The 15,964-nt window shown below is 53.5% G+C and overlaps 2 protein-coding genes across 3 annotated transcripts; one reads left to right on the top strand and one right to left on the bottom strand.

Moving 5' to 3' along the window:
- Positions 1-264: 264 nt before the first annotated feature.
- Polr1g (RNA polymerase I subunit G) lies at positions 265-3,220 on the top strand. The gene is made up of 3 exons (XM_036183018.1): positions 265-336; positions 479-620; positions 1,684-3,220. The coding sequence occupies exons 1-3, from the start codon at positions 315-317 to the stop codon at positions 2,867-2,869; spliced, it is 1,350 nt and encodes a 449-aa protein (XP_036038911.1). The 5' UTR covers positions 265-314; the 3' UTR covers positions 2,870-3,220.
- Positions 3,053-15,679, bottom strand: Ercc1 (ERCC excision repair 1, endonuclease non-catalytic subunit). 2 transcript variants are annotated; one of them, XM_036183382.1, is made up of 11 exons: positions 15,621-15,679; positions 15,391-15,521; positions 14,898-15,009; positions 11,738-11,950; positions 9,750-9,853; positions 9,124-9,223; positions 7,585-7,661; positions 5,815-5,914; positions 4,755-4,826; positions 4,549-4,617; positions 3,053-3,159 (listed from the first exon to the last, which is right to left on the bottom strand). In XM_036183382.1, the coding sequence occupies exons 3-11, from the start codon at positions 15,000-15,002 to the stop codon at positions 3,106-3,108; spliced, it is 894 nt and encodes a 297-aa protein (XP_036039275.1). In that variant the 5' UTR covers positions 15,003-15,009; positions 15,391-15,521; positions 15,621-15,679; the 3' UTR covers positions 3,053-3,105. The 2 variants fall into 2 exon arrangements, with proteins under 2 accessions (XP_036039275.1, XP_036039282.1); XM_036183389.1 differs by lacking the exons at positions 3,053-3,159; positions 4,549-4,617; positions 4,755-4,826; positions 15,621-15,679 and adding an exon at positions 5,170-5,667.
- Positions 15,680-15,964: the final 285 nt, after the last annotated feature.

Below are 15,964 nucleotides of genomic sequence, written 5' to 3'. Positions count from 1 at the left end.
TTAAGACTGTGTTGGAAGAAACCACGTGGGCAAAATTGGGGGGAGGCGGGCCCCCCGAGGTCCGACCTGGCTTGCATTCCCCACCACGAGTGAGTTGATTTCCCCCCGGTAGTGGACTGCTGGGAAACCAGTCATTCCTCCGCTGTGTGCCGTTCAAAGGTGGAGTTGGCCCGGTTCCGTAAATAGTGACACGGGCCGAGCCACGCCCCCACTCTCCCACGAGACTTGGACGCTTCCGGTGTGACTCCACCTCCGGGGCCCACGTGGTGCGCAGCGAGCGGCGCAGGTCCGGCGCGCGCTCCTCCCGGGTGGGGATGGCGGGTCCCCCGGCCTGCGGTGAGTGGAGCGGGAGCCGGTGCGGGGCAAGGGCGCCCGGGAGGATCGGGTCCAAAAGGGACTGGGAGAGGGGCTCCCGGAGGGAGGGCCGCCCCGGGACGCCGCCGTGTCCAAAGGACCTACACCCCGTCCCTCCTCGCAGGTGCCGCTCCGTTCTCCTGCCCCCCCAACTTCGCGGCGGTTTCTCCAAACTCGGGTTCCCCTCGTTTGTCCTTGGAGGCTTTGACACTTCCAGATACAGAACTGTGGCTCATCCGAGCCCCTGCAGACTTCGCCCCACAGTGGTGAGTGGTGGCTCCCACGGCACCTCCTGGGAGTACCCCCCACCCACCCACCCCAGACCGTGAACGTACAGCTTCCGACAGCATTTTTGAGCAAGGCGGAAGCGCTCCTTTGTGTTAGACGGCCTTATTCTGTAGCCCATTCCCACAAGCCCGCCACCTCAGATCCCTGCTGGTCTGCGGCCTTGAGGACTGAGTCTACAAGTGGGGTCAATACTCTCTTTTGTTTTGGAGAATCCTGTGGGTTTTTGTTGTTGTTTTTCCGAGACAGGGTTTCTCTGTAGCTTCGGAGCCTTTCCTGGAACTCCCTCTGCAGACCATGCTGGCCTCAAACTCACAGAGATCCGCCTGCCTCTGCCTCTCAGGGCTGGGATTACAGGCGTGCGCCACCACAGTCCAGCTTGTTTTGGAGAATCCTATGTCCCATGCAGTAATTAAAGCTGGTATCCTTCTGCCTCTACTTCCCAAGTACAGCCACGGTGCCCCGTTTTATGCAGTGCTGGTGATCAAATCCAGGGCCCGTTCATGCTAGACAAACACACAGCCCACGTCTGAGCCTCATCCCTTATGCCTGCTCACCTTAAATATTACTTAGCCAGTAATGGGGGGCGGGGTAGGCTGAGGCAGGAAAATGGTAGGCTTCAAGGCCGTCATGAGTACACAGAGTCTGTCTGAAGAACCAGCCAGCAGCACTCAGGAGGCAGAGGCTGGTGGATCTCTGAGTTTGAGGATGGTCTTGAGCCTGGGCTACAGAGTGAGTTCTAGGACAGCTCAGACTACACAGAGAAACCCTGTCTCGAAAAACCAAAAAAGAAAAAAGAAAGAAAGCAGGGAGTGGTGGCACATGTCTATTAGAAGTACCTGGGAGGTGGTGCAGGCTGGTTAGGAGTACTAGACATCACACAAGCCCCACACAACAGAAGCTCATTAGTTAGTTACAACAGCAAACAGAACTCAGGGCTCTTAAGGCAGAGCTGCACCCTAGCCCAGAAAAGCTGCTTGGGGCCCCAGCCTCCTGCTTTGCAAAGGATCTAGCCAGCCTCTGCCTTATCCTTTTTCTCCTCAGCCTCAATGGACGGCATGTGCCTCTCTCTGGCTCGAAGACTGTTAAGGGCAAACTGGATGGCCAGAGGTACCGCTACCGGGTCCTTACCAGCAGCCCCCAGGCGGGAGAAGCCACCTTGCTGGCATCGTCAACGGAGGCAGGAGGTAGACTCACCTGTGCCCCAGCCCCCCGTGGAAGCTTAAGGATCATGGAGGGTCCTCAGAAATATCTTATCTCTCGGGTCCCTCTGCAGCCCATTCCCACAAGCCTGCCACCTCAGATCCCTGCCGGCCTCCGGCCTCGGTTCTCTGCCTTTGGAGGCAGCCCTCCAGTCACGGGGCCTGGGTCGATCATGGCTCTGAGGTCACCCACTTCGGGGAAGAGGAAAAAGAAGAGAAAAGTCGCAGAGGCCTCAGCCATTCAGGAGGCAGTGAACGGGCATGGGGCCACGGAAGTGGACACAGCCTGGGGTGGCTTAGAAATGGGTATGAGGAAGAAGAAGAAGAAGAAAATGAAGCATCAGGTGGGTGAGGTAGAGGTGATGGAGGCCGAGGCGATGGAGCCCATGGCAGAGATGGCAGAGATGGCAGAGCCTCTGGGACCGCCAGTCCCATCTGCCCCCAGCAGCAAGAAGGGGAAGTCCAAGGGGGCAGAGACATTCCAGCTGGAACCTGTGGCGGAAACACAGCCTGCTGATGAGACCGCCCTGGCCCCCACCAAGAAGAGGAAGAGGCAGAAGGAGGCCCAGGGGGTAGAGGCGGTGGTGGGCACCATGGCTGGCTCTCAGCCACAGGTGGCTGTGGAGCCCCAGGAGGAAGCCATCCCACTGTCTCCCACAAAGAAGAGGAGAAAAGAAAAGAGGCAGAATTTGGTGATGGAGCCAGGGCTGGGGCTCCCTGTAGTGGTCATAGAGCCTGGACTTTCAGAACAGGGGTTTCAGGCTGAGGCAGCGCCTGTGTCCCCTAGGAAGAAGAAGACGAAGAAGGAAAAGTGTCGGGGTGAGGCACTGGCCTTGGGGGCAGAGGTGACTGACTTTGAGCCGCAGGTGGCTCCAGCACCCAGCAAGGAGAAAGAGAAAGGAGAGGAGGCGATAGAGCCCCCGTCGGAGATGCCTGACCCAAGAGAATCCGAGGAACCTGAGGCCGGAGCAGCTCAGGGATCCACAAAGAAGAAGAAGAAGAAAAAGGTTCAGGAAAGTGGGGTGTAAGACACCATTCCCCACTGAGAGATGTCTCCCACAGGATAGGAAATAAAGCTGAAGAGCCCTAATAACACCTCGGGGAAACTGAGGAACTGGCAGGGCTGAGGTGGCCTCAGGAGGGCTGTCAGGAATCGGCTGCAGGAAAGAGATAGCCCTTCCCCTCACACAAACACCAGCACATCCAGCAGGAACCTGGGCCTGGAAGCGCTTTATTGTGATACTGGAGCCGCGGTGGCAGCGGGTCATCGGGGCTCTTTGAGAAAGGGTTCGTGTAGGACGTCAAAGAGCCTGCGGGCCTAAGGGCAGGGAGAAAAAAGGGCTTGTCATTAAAGAGGCTGTTGGCTTACTTTTCTTAGAGTGCGTTGTGACTTTTTCTCCTAGGTGGGAGGAGCTTTGCGGGCCCGGATTCTACTTGAGACTGGCTAGGAGGCTGGGCTCTCTCACCCTTTGGCCCTCAGTTTCCCCATGTGTGAGAGGGGCAGATGTAAATGGACCATTTAGAATCATAAAACTAGTCCATTGTGGTGGCCACTTTTTGGTTTTTCAAGACAGGGTTTCTCTGTAGCTTTGCACCTTTCCTGGAACTCACTCTGTAGACCAGGCTAGCCTTGAACTCAGAGATCTGCTTGGCTCTGCCTCCCTCGTGCTGGGATTAAAGGTGTGCCACTTGATTCTCAGCACTCTGGAGGCAGACACACACACATGTGGATCTTTGAGTTCCCGGACAGCCTGGGCTACTCAGAGCAACCCTGTCTCGAATGAATGAATAGAATAAAGGCACACACCCTGTAGTCTCAACTCTTGGGAGGCTGAGTCGGGAAGATCAGAAGTATGTACAAGGCCAACCTCAGCTACATATTAAGCTACATGAGAAAGTCTCAAAACATCAAGTAAAAGAAACAAACAAAACCTTATTTGTAATTTGAAACATGGTGTCGAGAATCCTGGGCTGGCCAAGGATGATTCTGAACTTCAGATCCTTCTGTCTTACCCAAGTGCCCACCATGCTTAGTTTAGACAGTGCTAGGGATCAGTCAGGGCTTTGTGCATGCTAAGAAAATGCTCTAATTCAGCTACATTCTCAGCCCCCCAGAAAAACTTTCACGGAGCCTTTTAAACCAAGCATAGTGGCTCATGCCTGTGATGTCAGCAGGAGAAGCCGGGAGAGCTGAGTTCAGGCCCATCCTGGTCTATTGTGAGACCCAGGCCAGCTGGAGCTCTATATTAAGACCCTGTCTAAAAACAAGTCACTTAATACAGTGGTTCTCAACTTCCTAACACTGCGACTCTTCAATACAGTTCCTCATGTTGTGCTGACCCCAACTGTAAAACTTGGTTGCGCTGAGAACACCAGCACTGGGGAGGCAGACGAAGGTGGATCTCTGTGAGTTCGAGGCCAGCCTGGGCTACAAAGTGAGTTCCAGGAAAGGCGAAAAGCTACACAGAGAAACCCTGTCTTGGAAGAAAAAAAACAACTTTTCGTTGCTACTTCATAACTAACTTTGCTCCTGTTATGAATCATAATGTAAATATGTGTTTTTACGACCAGGTGACCCCTGGCATTTGACCCCCCCAAAGGGGTAACAACCCACAGTTGAGGACCACTGATTTAACAGAATTTCAAGGTTCATTGATTTGGGGCTCATTTCCCCCCCAACCCCTGTATCCTCCCCCAGAGTTCTCACCTTCTGGGGGCCCAGACCTGGGCACAAGGCGAGATCTTCCCGTGACGCAGTAAAGAGCTGTTCGAGGGACTGAAATGTGGAATCGAGGGATCAGGGGCAGAGTGCTCTACACCCTAGCCTGTCCCTGCTGCAGGGGTCCCAGGATGTCCCCGGGGAGGTGTGGGACTGCAGGGAAGTAAGGAGGGGACACCCAGGGGGCCTCTTACTCCAAACGTAGCCAGGAGGGTCTGGCTGTCGGTCTTGTTGACTGACTTCACAGTGGTCAGACACTCGGTGGCCTAGAAGGGAAAGGGACAGGATCTTTCCCTGGGACCTGGGTGTCAGGACAGCCTATGAGTAGTGCTTGGAAGGCAGGTGCAGGAGGATTCCCCAAAGGTTGAGGCCAGCCTGGTCCACAGCCATTTTCAGGCCTGATAGGCCTAGGGGGATACTGACTCCAGAAGCAAAAGGAGGCTGGAGAGATGGCTTGGTAATTAAGAACACACCCTACGCTTCCAGATGACCCAAGTTCAGTTCCAAGCACCCACCCTGGGTGACTCACATTTTGAGACAAGGTCTCCAGATGTAGTCCTCCCTGACTGGCCTACAGTTGGGTAGACCAGGCTGGCCTGAACTCCCGGAGATCCACCTGCTTCTGCCTCTCTAGTGCTGGGGTTAAAGGCGTGGCCTGGACTGCTGGCTTTTAACAGGGCTGGGCAGGCAGGGCCGGGTGACACCAGCTCCTCGTCAGCTAAGTCTCTTCTCCCTCTGCTTCCCTAGGGATAACCCTTCCCCAGGGTTACACTCGATGTGGAGCCAGTGTAGGAAGAGTGGGTGCAGCTATGGACGCAGCCCCTTGCTGCTAGTGGGCCCTGTGGCTGGGCCACTTCCCAGGAGCACACCCAGAAAGACAAATGCAGAATCCCTCATAAGCGCTGAAAGTTACCGATTCGTTTACAAAACAACATGCAAGTGACCACTGGGTGCTGTTGCAGGATGGTTCCAGCCTGGCACTCTTGGCTACCAGGCTGAGGATGAAGGAGGGCTTCCTGGAGGAGGCAGCATCAGAGCTGGCCTGGGAAACAGATCCAAGCAGAGGGAATGGGATGGTAGATGCCAAGGGCAGCCTAGGAGTCAGAGCTAAGGGGGACAAGGTCTGGTTTGTACTTGGAAGACCCTTTGGGCTGGTAGGAGGGGATGAGGAAGGGTGTCAATGCGGGTGAACTTGCATTGAAAGGAACAGGCCACTTCAGGGTCAGGAGGCACAGGCAAGGGAGGCGGTCTCACCCGGGACAGGAAGTTCTGCTCCAGCTTCTCCATGAGAAGGTCAGCGGGCTTCTGCTCGTAAACCTTGTAGGTCTCCAGGTACCGCCCTGCCTCCTCCGCGCTGGCAACAGGACACAGGTCAGCTGGGTGGGGGCTATCACTCAGGATTCTCCTGCATAGGACTGCTAACAATCCCCAAAACTAGGCCAATCCCATCCCCAACTCCTGTCCTCAGCAGTGACCCCTATAGGGTAGGTTCTCATAGTTCTTACTTAGTCATGCTGGGGATGGAGCTCAGGATACAGTAGCGCTACAAACTCTACCACTGACCACACCCCAGCCCCTCACTGGGGGATTCTAGGCAGGGGCCCACCACTGAGCCACACCCCAGCCCCTCACTGGGGGATTCTAGGCAGGAGCTCTACCACTGAGCCACACCCCAGCCCCTCACTGGGGGATTCTAGGCAGGGGCTCTACCACTGAACCACACCCCAGCCCCTCACTGGGGGATTCTAGGCAGGGGCTCTACCACTGAGCCACACCCCAGCCCCTCACTGGGGGATTCTAGGCAGGGGCTCTACCACTGAGCCACACTCCAGCCCCTCACTGGGGGATTCTAGGCAGGGGCTCTACCACTGAGCCACACTCCGATCTCCCTTTTTCTTGCATTCTCTCTACCACCACAGGGTCTCACTATGTATCCCTGCCTGGCCTTGAACTGATCCTCCTGCCTTAGTCTACTGAGTGCTAGGATTACAGATGTCCACCATCACACCCAGCCTAAGACTTTGTGAGACAGGGTCTCATGTATCCCAAGCTGGCTTTGAACTGCTTACTTAACTAAAGATTGCACTGCCCTTCTGATCTTCCTGTCTCCACCCCCCAGTGCTGGAATTACAGGCGTGAGCCGCTATGCCAGGTTTATGCAGTGTAGTGACGGAGCCCGGGAATTCTTGCATGCCGAGAAGTACTGCCACTGAAGCCAGTCCCAGGACCCCAAACACAAACACAGAAGTGTCTCTTTCAAGTCCAAAGCTACTCATTTACCAGGGTTTAAGTTTACTTATGGTGTGGGGAAGAGCTTTTTTTTTTTTCTTCCCCAAATGGATTATCTATTTGTGGTTTTATTGGTGAGCCAATTAAATGACCTCTAGAGATCTAGAGATCGATACCAGGTATGGTGGCACACACTCAATCCCAGCACGCAGGAGGCTGAGGTAGGCAGATGGCTGTGTTCTAGGATAGCCTTGACTATGAAGACTTTGGGAAACAGAACAAACCAGAAATACTAGATACAAAATTCCTTCAGTCATCTGGTCTAAGCTGGACATGTCTGGCCTCTGTCACCTGCCTTGGTGCTTATAACTACAAAAAACAAAACAAAACAAAAAAACAAAAAACCTTGCTGGGCAGTGGTGGTGCACATCTTTAATCCTAGTACTTGGGAAGCAGAGGTAGGTGGATCTCTGTGAGTTCAAGGCCAACCTGATCTACAAATCGAGTTCCAGGACAGTTACACAGAGAAACCCTGTCTCAAAAAACAAAACAAAAAACTAGAGAAGACCCATCTTACACACTGAGAAAGTTGGGGTTCAGAGAGGCAGTGCCTACACCAGGCACCCATGGAGGTAGGAGACGCCAGGTCTCATTAGCCCAAGCTGGCCTTGAACTATTGACCCATCTGCCTTGGACTCCCCAGAACTGGGATTGTGCCACCATACCTGGCTTAGGATCTACCTCACAGGCTGGGCAGGTGGGTGCTGTGGGTGGGGTGAGAGGTCTGTGTCTTACCTCCAGGCCAGGATCAGGGTACAGTCCGCTAAGATGCACATCTTAGCCAGCTCCTTCAGGGCCTGCTGAGGATCTTTCTGGAGGAGAGAAAGGCAGAAGTAGAGACCTGGGAGAGCACAGGGCTTCACAGTGTGAGCACCCAACAGCGGAGTGGGGAGGACGGGACAGCCAGGAAAGCCACAACGGCCCAGCATGGACCGAAAAGCTGAGAACGGTGGTATGCTAATCTCAATGCTGTAGTGCTGAGGTCCCAGTGAGGAAACCTGCCTCAATCAATCAATCAATCACAGTGGATGTGCAGGGCTTCATGGGCATCTCCACCCTTGGGGGCTGAAGGTACCAGTCTTTAGACCCTACCACCTGAGTCCCATCCCTGAGATCAACAAGGGAGGAGAGAACCAATCCCCCAAAACTTGTGTGTCCACACATATGCACACACAAACAAATAAATAAATAAATGAGCTGGGTGGTGATACACGCCTTTAATTCCAGCACTAGTAAGGCAGAAGGAGGTGGATCTCTGAGTTCAAGGCCAGCCTGGTCTACAGAGTGAGTTCCAGGACAGGCACCAAAACTATGCAAAGAAACCCTTCTCAAAAAACCAAAAACAAACAAACAAACAAAAAACAAAGTAAGGGCTGGAGAGATGGTTCAGCGGTTGAGAGCGCTGGCTGTTCTTCCAGAGGACCCAGGTCTAATTCCCAGCAACCACATGGCAGCTCACAGACATGTAACTCCAGTTGCAGGGGACCTGACACCCTCACACAAACATACATACAGACAAAACACCAATGCACATAACATAAAAATAAATAATCTTTTAAAAAATAAATAAATAAAGGATGATGACCAGGTCTGCAAGCAGGGAGAAGCTGTGGATCTGACGTGACAGACGAAGAACAAGATCTAAGAGATATTGAGGTGAAGTCATGGAGTGGTGAAGAGGCACGGCGCAAGAGTTTACTCTTAAGATACTGTGGAACAAACCTAGTGCATTCTAGGCAGGGGATCTACCACTGAGCCACACCCCAGCCCCTCACTGGGGGATTCTAGGCAGGGGCTCTACCACTGAGCCACACCCCAGCCCCTCACTGGGGGATTCTAGGCAGGGCTCTACCACTGAGTCACACCCCAGCCCCTCACTGGGGGATTCTAGGCAGGGGCTCTACCACTGAGCCACACCCCAGCCCCTCACTGGGGGATTCTAGGCAGGGGCTCCACCACTGAGCTAGGAATCCTACCTTTAATTCTATTTGAGCCCCTCTCTGTAGCCAAGGCTGGTTCGGGAACTCATAATTGTGCCCGAGCCTCCTGAGTGCTGAGATCAGATGGCAGGGATATGCCACCACCTCTGGCTCTAACAACTTTCCTCCCTACCCCGTAGCCCATGCAGGTTTTCCTGTGGCAATTTCAGCTGAAATTCCATTGTCAAGGTTTTAGGTATTTTGTCTGAGGAGGGATTTGGCAGCCCATGCATTAACTCCATGCTGCAGCCACATGGACAGATGACGGACGGCCAGCCGTGACAGCCTTGCTTACCACATCCACTTGGACCAGCAGCACACGCAGGGCAAAGCTCTTCCCCAGGCTCTGCAGTCGTTCATGGATGTAGTCTGGATGGAGGTTGTGGTAGCGGAGGCTGGTGGAGACAGGGAAGGGGACAGGTTGAGGGTCTCCATGTCCCCAAGGCCCCAGAATCCTTTGCACCTCATTGGCATGCAGAGGTTGGGACCCATTAGCACAGCAAGGGGGACAACGTGGCCAGGGCCCAGGGAAGTCAACCCACAAGACTGATTTCAAGGAAGGGTCATGGCAGGGAAGGGCAGCCTGACTGGAATATTCTGGGAGGATGGACACTTGGCTTCTTCCCTCAAGTCAGCACCCCGCACTTCTCCCTCTGACCCAGGTCTCCTACCTCAGATACAGAAGTCCAACCTCCGTTCTTCAGACCCAGGGGCCAGGCCCCAGCCCTCCTCCCTTACAACCTAGGGTCCAGCCCCAGCTACTCTTGCTCTGGACAATTATAGGCCACAACCCCTTCTTCAACACAGAGCCACGCACATGCCCAGAGCCCACAACACTCATTCACAATTGTCCCACCTAATGGCTCAAAATGCAAAAATTACGGGACAGGACCCTGACCTTCAAAGCAGCCCAGAGCTCACCTGAGGAAAAGGGCACAGGTGCTCTGGCCTAGCACATAGTCGGGCGTCACCTCACTGAATTCCCAGGGCACATTGCGCACGAACTTCAACACAGGGTTGCCCCTCTGCCAAGGGAGGAGACAGGCAGAAGCCACTTACGGGGTGCCCCTTGAACTAAGATGAAGGCTAGCCCCTCCCCCACCCCTTCCCACCCTCAGGCCCGGAATCTGAATGTTAGCTCTCTCCTTCCCCGGGCCTTCACCACAGCCTCCTGCCCCTGCCCCCATACACACACTCCAGCCTCTGTCCCAGCATTAACCAGTCCTGCTGTCTGCTGGGAGCCAGCCCTCACTGCGACCTCAGCAACATCCATACTCGCCCCTCCTCTGGTGGAATCTGACCTTGTCAACTACCCTTCTCTGCCCCCACAGCACCTCCCTGACTGAGGCCACCATCAAACCACCTCGTGGCCACCCTGCTAATGGTAACCAGGGGCATCAGCTAAGCTCCGTCATGGTTCCCCAGTCTCCCAGAAGGAGGCAGGCTATTGAACATGTCCTCCTCTTGGGCTCCCTTCCTGTGCTCCCTGACAGTGTCCTCAACAGCCCAGGACTGAAGCTGCTCGGACAAGCCAAGCTCTAATCCATGCCGGGGACACAGCAGTGACCAGGCTCGTGTGGTCACCTGGACTCTGCCCCCTGGTTCCAGATCTGGCTCTCCTGAAGCCCTTGTGGATGGGACAAAGGCAGCCTTTGGTTCTGCTACATGTACTTTGACCCCGATTCTTAAGACTTCTGGAATTTCCTGAGTGACAGATAGCATCTGTCATGGACTTCCTAAGCCCTGTGGGATTCCTGAGGGATGGGAACACCTTGTGTTGTCCCGGGTGACTCATAGCGGCTCCTGTTTGGCCCAGAACAACAGATACTGGTCCACAGAGGACCCAAGCTCACAATTCAGGATTGGGATTGTCTGCCCTACCCCCACCTCCACCAAAGGGAGGAGCTTAAGGCTGAGGGTTCACCAATACCTAGGGATAGCACCAATCCCAGCCTATGACATAATCTACAGTAATCCAAAGGGACCAAGTTCCAGAGCTTCCCTGTAGCTGGGTGCATGGGAGGTCCCAGGGGACAGGAGTGTGGAGGAGAGTGTGAGGCTGCAGGCTATGTCCCTCCTATGCTATGACACCCCAGGCATTAAATGCATGGACAGATGAATGAATGAACATACAAAGAAATAAATGAATGCACGAGGTAATTCATTCAAGCTACCACAGAAATCAAAATCCTTCATTATACAGCCGGGCGGTGGTGGCGCACACCTTTAATCCCAGCACTCAGAAGACAGAGGCAGGCGGGTCTGTGAGTTTGAGGTCATCCCTGGTCTACAGAGTGAGTTCCAGGACAGCCAGGGTTACATAGTGAGAACCTTTAAATAAATAATAAATAATTATGGGCTCAATGGTAAAGTGGGAACATCAGTGAACTGCAGCCCTGAGTGGGGATCCCCAGCACCCACATCCACAGCTACTCCTCTGCTTGGGCAGCATTTCGTTGAGTGTTCTCCCTGTAGGTTCTGACTCAGTAGCAAACCTGGGGACAGCAGCAGAGCTGCCTAAACAGTGACAGGGAAGTGCCGGGCACTCTCAACCCACGAGCCACCGCTGAATACATGCATGGTGGGGTATCTCTACAAGGCATGGATGAATGCATGAATGAAGGAATGAATGACGGGATGTATATATGAATGAAGGAACAATGAATGCATACAGGAATTAATGCACAAATGCATAAAGGAATAAGTGAATGCATGAATGATGGAACATATATATCAATGAATGAACACACGAAGGGATTAACAAATGAATGAAGAAATGAAGGAATGAACAAACAGTACTTCTGACAACAAAGTGTGTGAACCTCAGACCTCCTTCCACTGACCCCAGCACTAATCCCTGGAACAGGGTTTCCCACCAGAAACCCCCGGCGCTCCATCTCCCCGCTCACCTGCCGGGGGCTCACGAGGATGCTACTGGATTTTGCTCCCGTTTTCAGGGTCTGGCTGGGGTTCTCTCCCTTCACAGGTTCAGAGCCTGTGGGCCCTGTGGCCCCAGCCCCTCCTGGAGGCTGGGCAATGGCATACTCAGCATATGACTGAGGGGCCGCCTGGGCTGAGGTTGCCGTGGTGGGGTTCCGTGAAGATCTGAATAAGGGCCTGGCCTGTGGAGAGAAAGGAAGGATGAGGGTTGTGAAGGAACACCAGAACCCTCGACCTTAGACTCTCATCCTTCTTCCCAATGCTTTCCAGGGCTAAGAACTCAAAACGGCAGCTGGGGTTCTGGCTCAGTTGGTGCTGTGTGTGCCTAAGCCTGCGCAAAGCTCTGTGTGAGCCAGGCAGAGCAATGTACAGATGTCATTCCAGCCCTTAGGAGGCAAAGGCAGGAGGATCAGAAGTTCAAGTCATGCTCACTTACATAAGTCTAAGGCCAGCCTGTGTTACCTGAGAGTCGTGATGCCTCAGATCTGAGCATCCCTGCCTTGGGAAGCACACCTCCTGTGTGTACTGCCCCTGCCTCGGGAAGCACACCCGTGTGAACCACCCCTGCCTCAGGAAGCACACCTCCTGTGTATACTGCCCCTGCCTCGGGAAGCACACCCGTGTGAACTGCCCCTGCCTCCCTCTGCTCTGGCCTCACTGGTCTTCCTGTGGCTCTTCAGGCTCTCTCCCCTCAGGGCCTTTGCAGAGGCTTCCCCTCCACTCAGTGGTCCTCATGGCCCATTCCCTCACCCCTTTTCACAGCCAGATCCTTCGATTTACCAAAAGACATCAGAAATGAAGTTTTGCCAAATTTTTTTTTTTAAACAAGGTCTCTTTGTGTAGACCTGACTAGCTTTGTAGCCCAGGCTGGCCTTAAACTCAGAGATCTGCCTGTCTCTGCCTCCCAAGTGCTACGATTAAACGTGTGCACCTCCATACCTGGTCTGTTTTGCTTTGGTTTTGAATCAGGATCATATACTTATAGCTCAGGCTAGCCTGGAACTTGTGCTGGTCTTCCTGCCTCAGTCTTCCCAATGCTGGGATTATAGGAATTTACTACTATGTCTGACTCAGATTTGTTTCTTTTTCCTTAAGATTGACTTATTTTTATTTATGTATGTGTCTATATATGTATGCCACATGTGTGCAGGTGTGGGTGAGAGAAGCCAGGAGAGGGTGTCAGATCCTTGAAGCTGGACTTACAGGCAGTTGTGAGTTGCCTGACATGGATGCATAAACTTAGGTCTCCTGGAAGAGCAGAAAATCCGGTGCTTTTTGTTGTTGTTGTTTTATTTTTAAAGATAGCAGCAAGCATCCTAATGGGTGAGTTGTCTCACCAACTTCCACATTTCCTTTGAAATTTTTTTGTTTTGTTTTTGAGACAGGGTTTCTCTGTGTGGCTCTGGCTGTCCTGGGACTCACTCTGTAGACCAGGCTGGTCTTGAACTCACAGAGATCCGGACTGTCTCTGCCTCCTCTACTGGGATTAAAGGCATGAGCCAACATTGCTCGGCTTCTTTTTTTAATTTGAGGTTTATTTTTATTTTATTTGTATTGAGTGTTTTGCCTTCACGGATATAAATGCACCATGCACATTCCTGGTGCCCTCAGAGGGTGTTGGATCCCCTGGAACTGGAGTTACAGAGATTGTGAGCTGCCATGTGGGTGCTGGGAACTGAACCTGCATTGTCTGCAAGAGCAAACAGTGCATTTAACTGCTGAGCTACCTCTCCAGGACCCTGATTTCCCTTTCTGAAAGTATAAAAGTTCAATTCTTAAACATCAGATCTGGGGCCCAGGAGATGGCTCAGTGGACAGTAGCACCTGATCACCTAAGCTTGATGCCTGAGCTATGTGGTTGGAGGAAAGAACTGACTCCCAAAAGCTGTCGCCTGACCTCCACATAAGTGCCATGGCAAACATACTCTTACACACACACACATGAATAAATGGAAAAACAAAATAACAAAAAAATGTGAGATCCAAATTCATACCTTGAAAATCCAAAAAAGAAAAGAAAAGAAAGAAAATCCAGAATAATGAGACAGGAGTATTGTTGCAAGTTCTAGGTCAGCCAGGCGCACCATAGCAATGCTCTGCTAGAGAGAGAGAGAGAGAGAGAGAGAGAGAGAGAGAGAGAGAGAGAGGGAAGGAAGAGAGAAAGGCTGGCAAGGTGGATGGATGAGGAAAGGCGCTTGCCACCAAACTTCATGACCTCTGTTCAATCCCCAGGACACAAACAGTAGGAGGAGAAAACCAACCCCCACAAGTTATCTCTCCCACCTTCACAGGAACCCCATGGCACACACCCTCAGGTATACACACACCATGAAGAAATGTTTTAGGGGCTGGAGTAATGGCTTGGCAGTTCAGATCACTGGCAGCCTGCCCTCCAAGAGGATCTGGGTTCCATTCCCAGCTCTAACATGGCAGCTCAAAGTACTTCTCTCTCCAGTTCCAGGGCATCCAGTGCCCCCCTCTGGCCTCTGCAGGTACATGCCTGTAGTACTCAGACATGTGCAGGCAGAACATCTGCCCACATATAAAATGAAATAATGAATATTTTTTAAAAACCAGGATGGGCCGGGCGGTGGTGGTGCACGCCTTTCATCCCAGCACTCGGGAGGCAGAGGCAGGCGGATCTCTGTGAGTTCGAGACCAGCCTGGGGTACAGAGTGAGTTCCAGGAAAGGCGCCCAAGCCTCACAGAGAAACCCTGTCTCGAAAAATCAAAACAAACAAACAAACAACAACAAAAAAACCAGGATGGCCTGTTACTGTAATCCTAGCACTTGGGAGGGATAGGAGAAGCATGGTTCAAGGCCAACCTCAGCTACATATCAATTTCAAGGATAGCCCAGGAAACCTGTGACCCAATCTCAAAGACCATCACTAAACAAACAAAGACCATCACTGGCCATTGGCCAGCTGCCAGCCTACAGCTTGTGACTTAGCCCTCTCTTTACCACCCTGCCATCCCATTTTACAGACGGGAAACCGTGGCTTGTAGAGGACAGCAGGCTATTTTTCCAAAGCAACTCAAACCTCAAAGTTCGCTCAACTCACACCGTGATCCCAGGGATCCCTTACTGTCCCTTTACTCCCAGCAGCCCCCAAGTCCTGCCCTTACCCCTGCAGGAGGGACCTCGTCTTCCTCCAGTGAGATAACAAACTTCTTCCTGGTGGGCCGCCCTGAGGGCTGCGGCGGACTTCCCTCGTCCTTCCCAGGGTCCATCTGGGGCCTGAGAGGCGTGGCGACATCGACGTTAGCATATCCATCTTTCAGAGGGCTTACAGAGGTGCCCCCCAAAAGGTTGCTCGCTTCCAGAAGCTAGGTTCCAGAAGCTCAACCCGTGAGCCCGCCCCTTTCAGCCTTCCCACTTCGGATTGGTCCACGGCCCTGTAGCCCCGCCCACTGGCCTATTACTCCGCCCCAAGTCGCTCAGGGACAGTTGACCCCGCCCCCAGAGGCACACCTGGATGTGCTCGCCCCGCCCAGTCTCGGCCTTGTCTCAGCCTCGGCAACGATTGGCCTCTTCCTCAATCAATCATCAACCCGCGACCTCCACCTAACACCTCCCTCCCCCCGCCCTACCTCTGGATCGAAGCGCTGTCAAACTCACCCGGTCTTTCCCGAGGCCTACAAGAAAATACCACAAAGGGAGTAGAGGCGACACACCGCCAACGCGGCCAGCGCGACCCCTGGCTGGACTCACTTCCGGCCTCTCTGGCCCGCCGCTCGTCTCGCTGCTCCCTAGGAGAGTAGAGGGGAGAGGCGCGGTCTTCGCGCTGCTCTCTATGGTCCTGGAGGACCGTGGAGGTTTAGGGCGGATAGAGGCGTGGATCTTGGTACCTAGGAGTCTCTGAAGCCAAGTGGTCCTGTTACGAGGCCCTGTGGAGCGCTTCCTGCGTTCCCAGATCCCAGACGGGGCTCAGTGAAGAAATCAAACGAGATAGGAGGAGGGGAAGGGAAAAAAGAGAGGAGGGAGGCGAGGTGTCAGAGGACGCCCTCCTGTCCACGTGGGTTGGCTTGGTTAGAACCTCAGCCCACTGACTCTGACTCACTGGCTCTAAGCCATTCCACACCTGCATGCTAAACAGCGGCTGCTGCGACAGCTGTGACCTCCCTAAGGGCTTACCGTCCGGCGGGACAGTCAGACGTGTTCCCACCCAAACAGGGACAGCCTAGAGTGGGCA

Source organism: Onychomys torridus, chromosome 1, assembly GCF_903995425.1.
Source record: "Onychomys torridus chromosome 1, mOncTor1.1, whole genome shotgun sequence".
Lineage (NCBI taxonomy): Eukaryota > Metazoa > Chordata > Mammalia > Rodentia > Cricetidae > Onychomys > Onychomys torridus.
The sequence above is the reverse complement of the archived record's forward strand: the minus strand, read 5'-3'. Positions and strand labels throughout refer to the sequence as shown.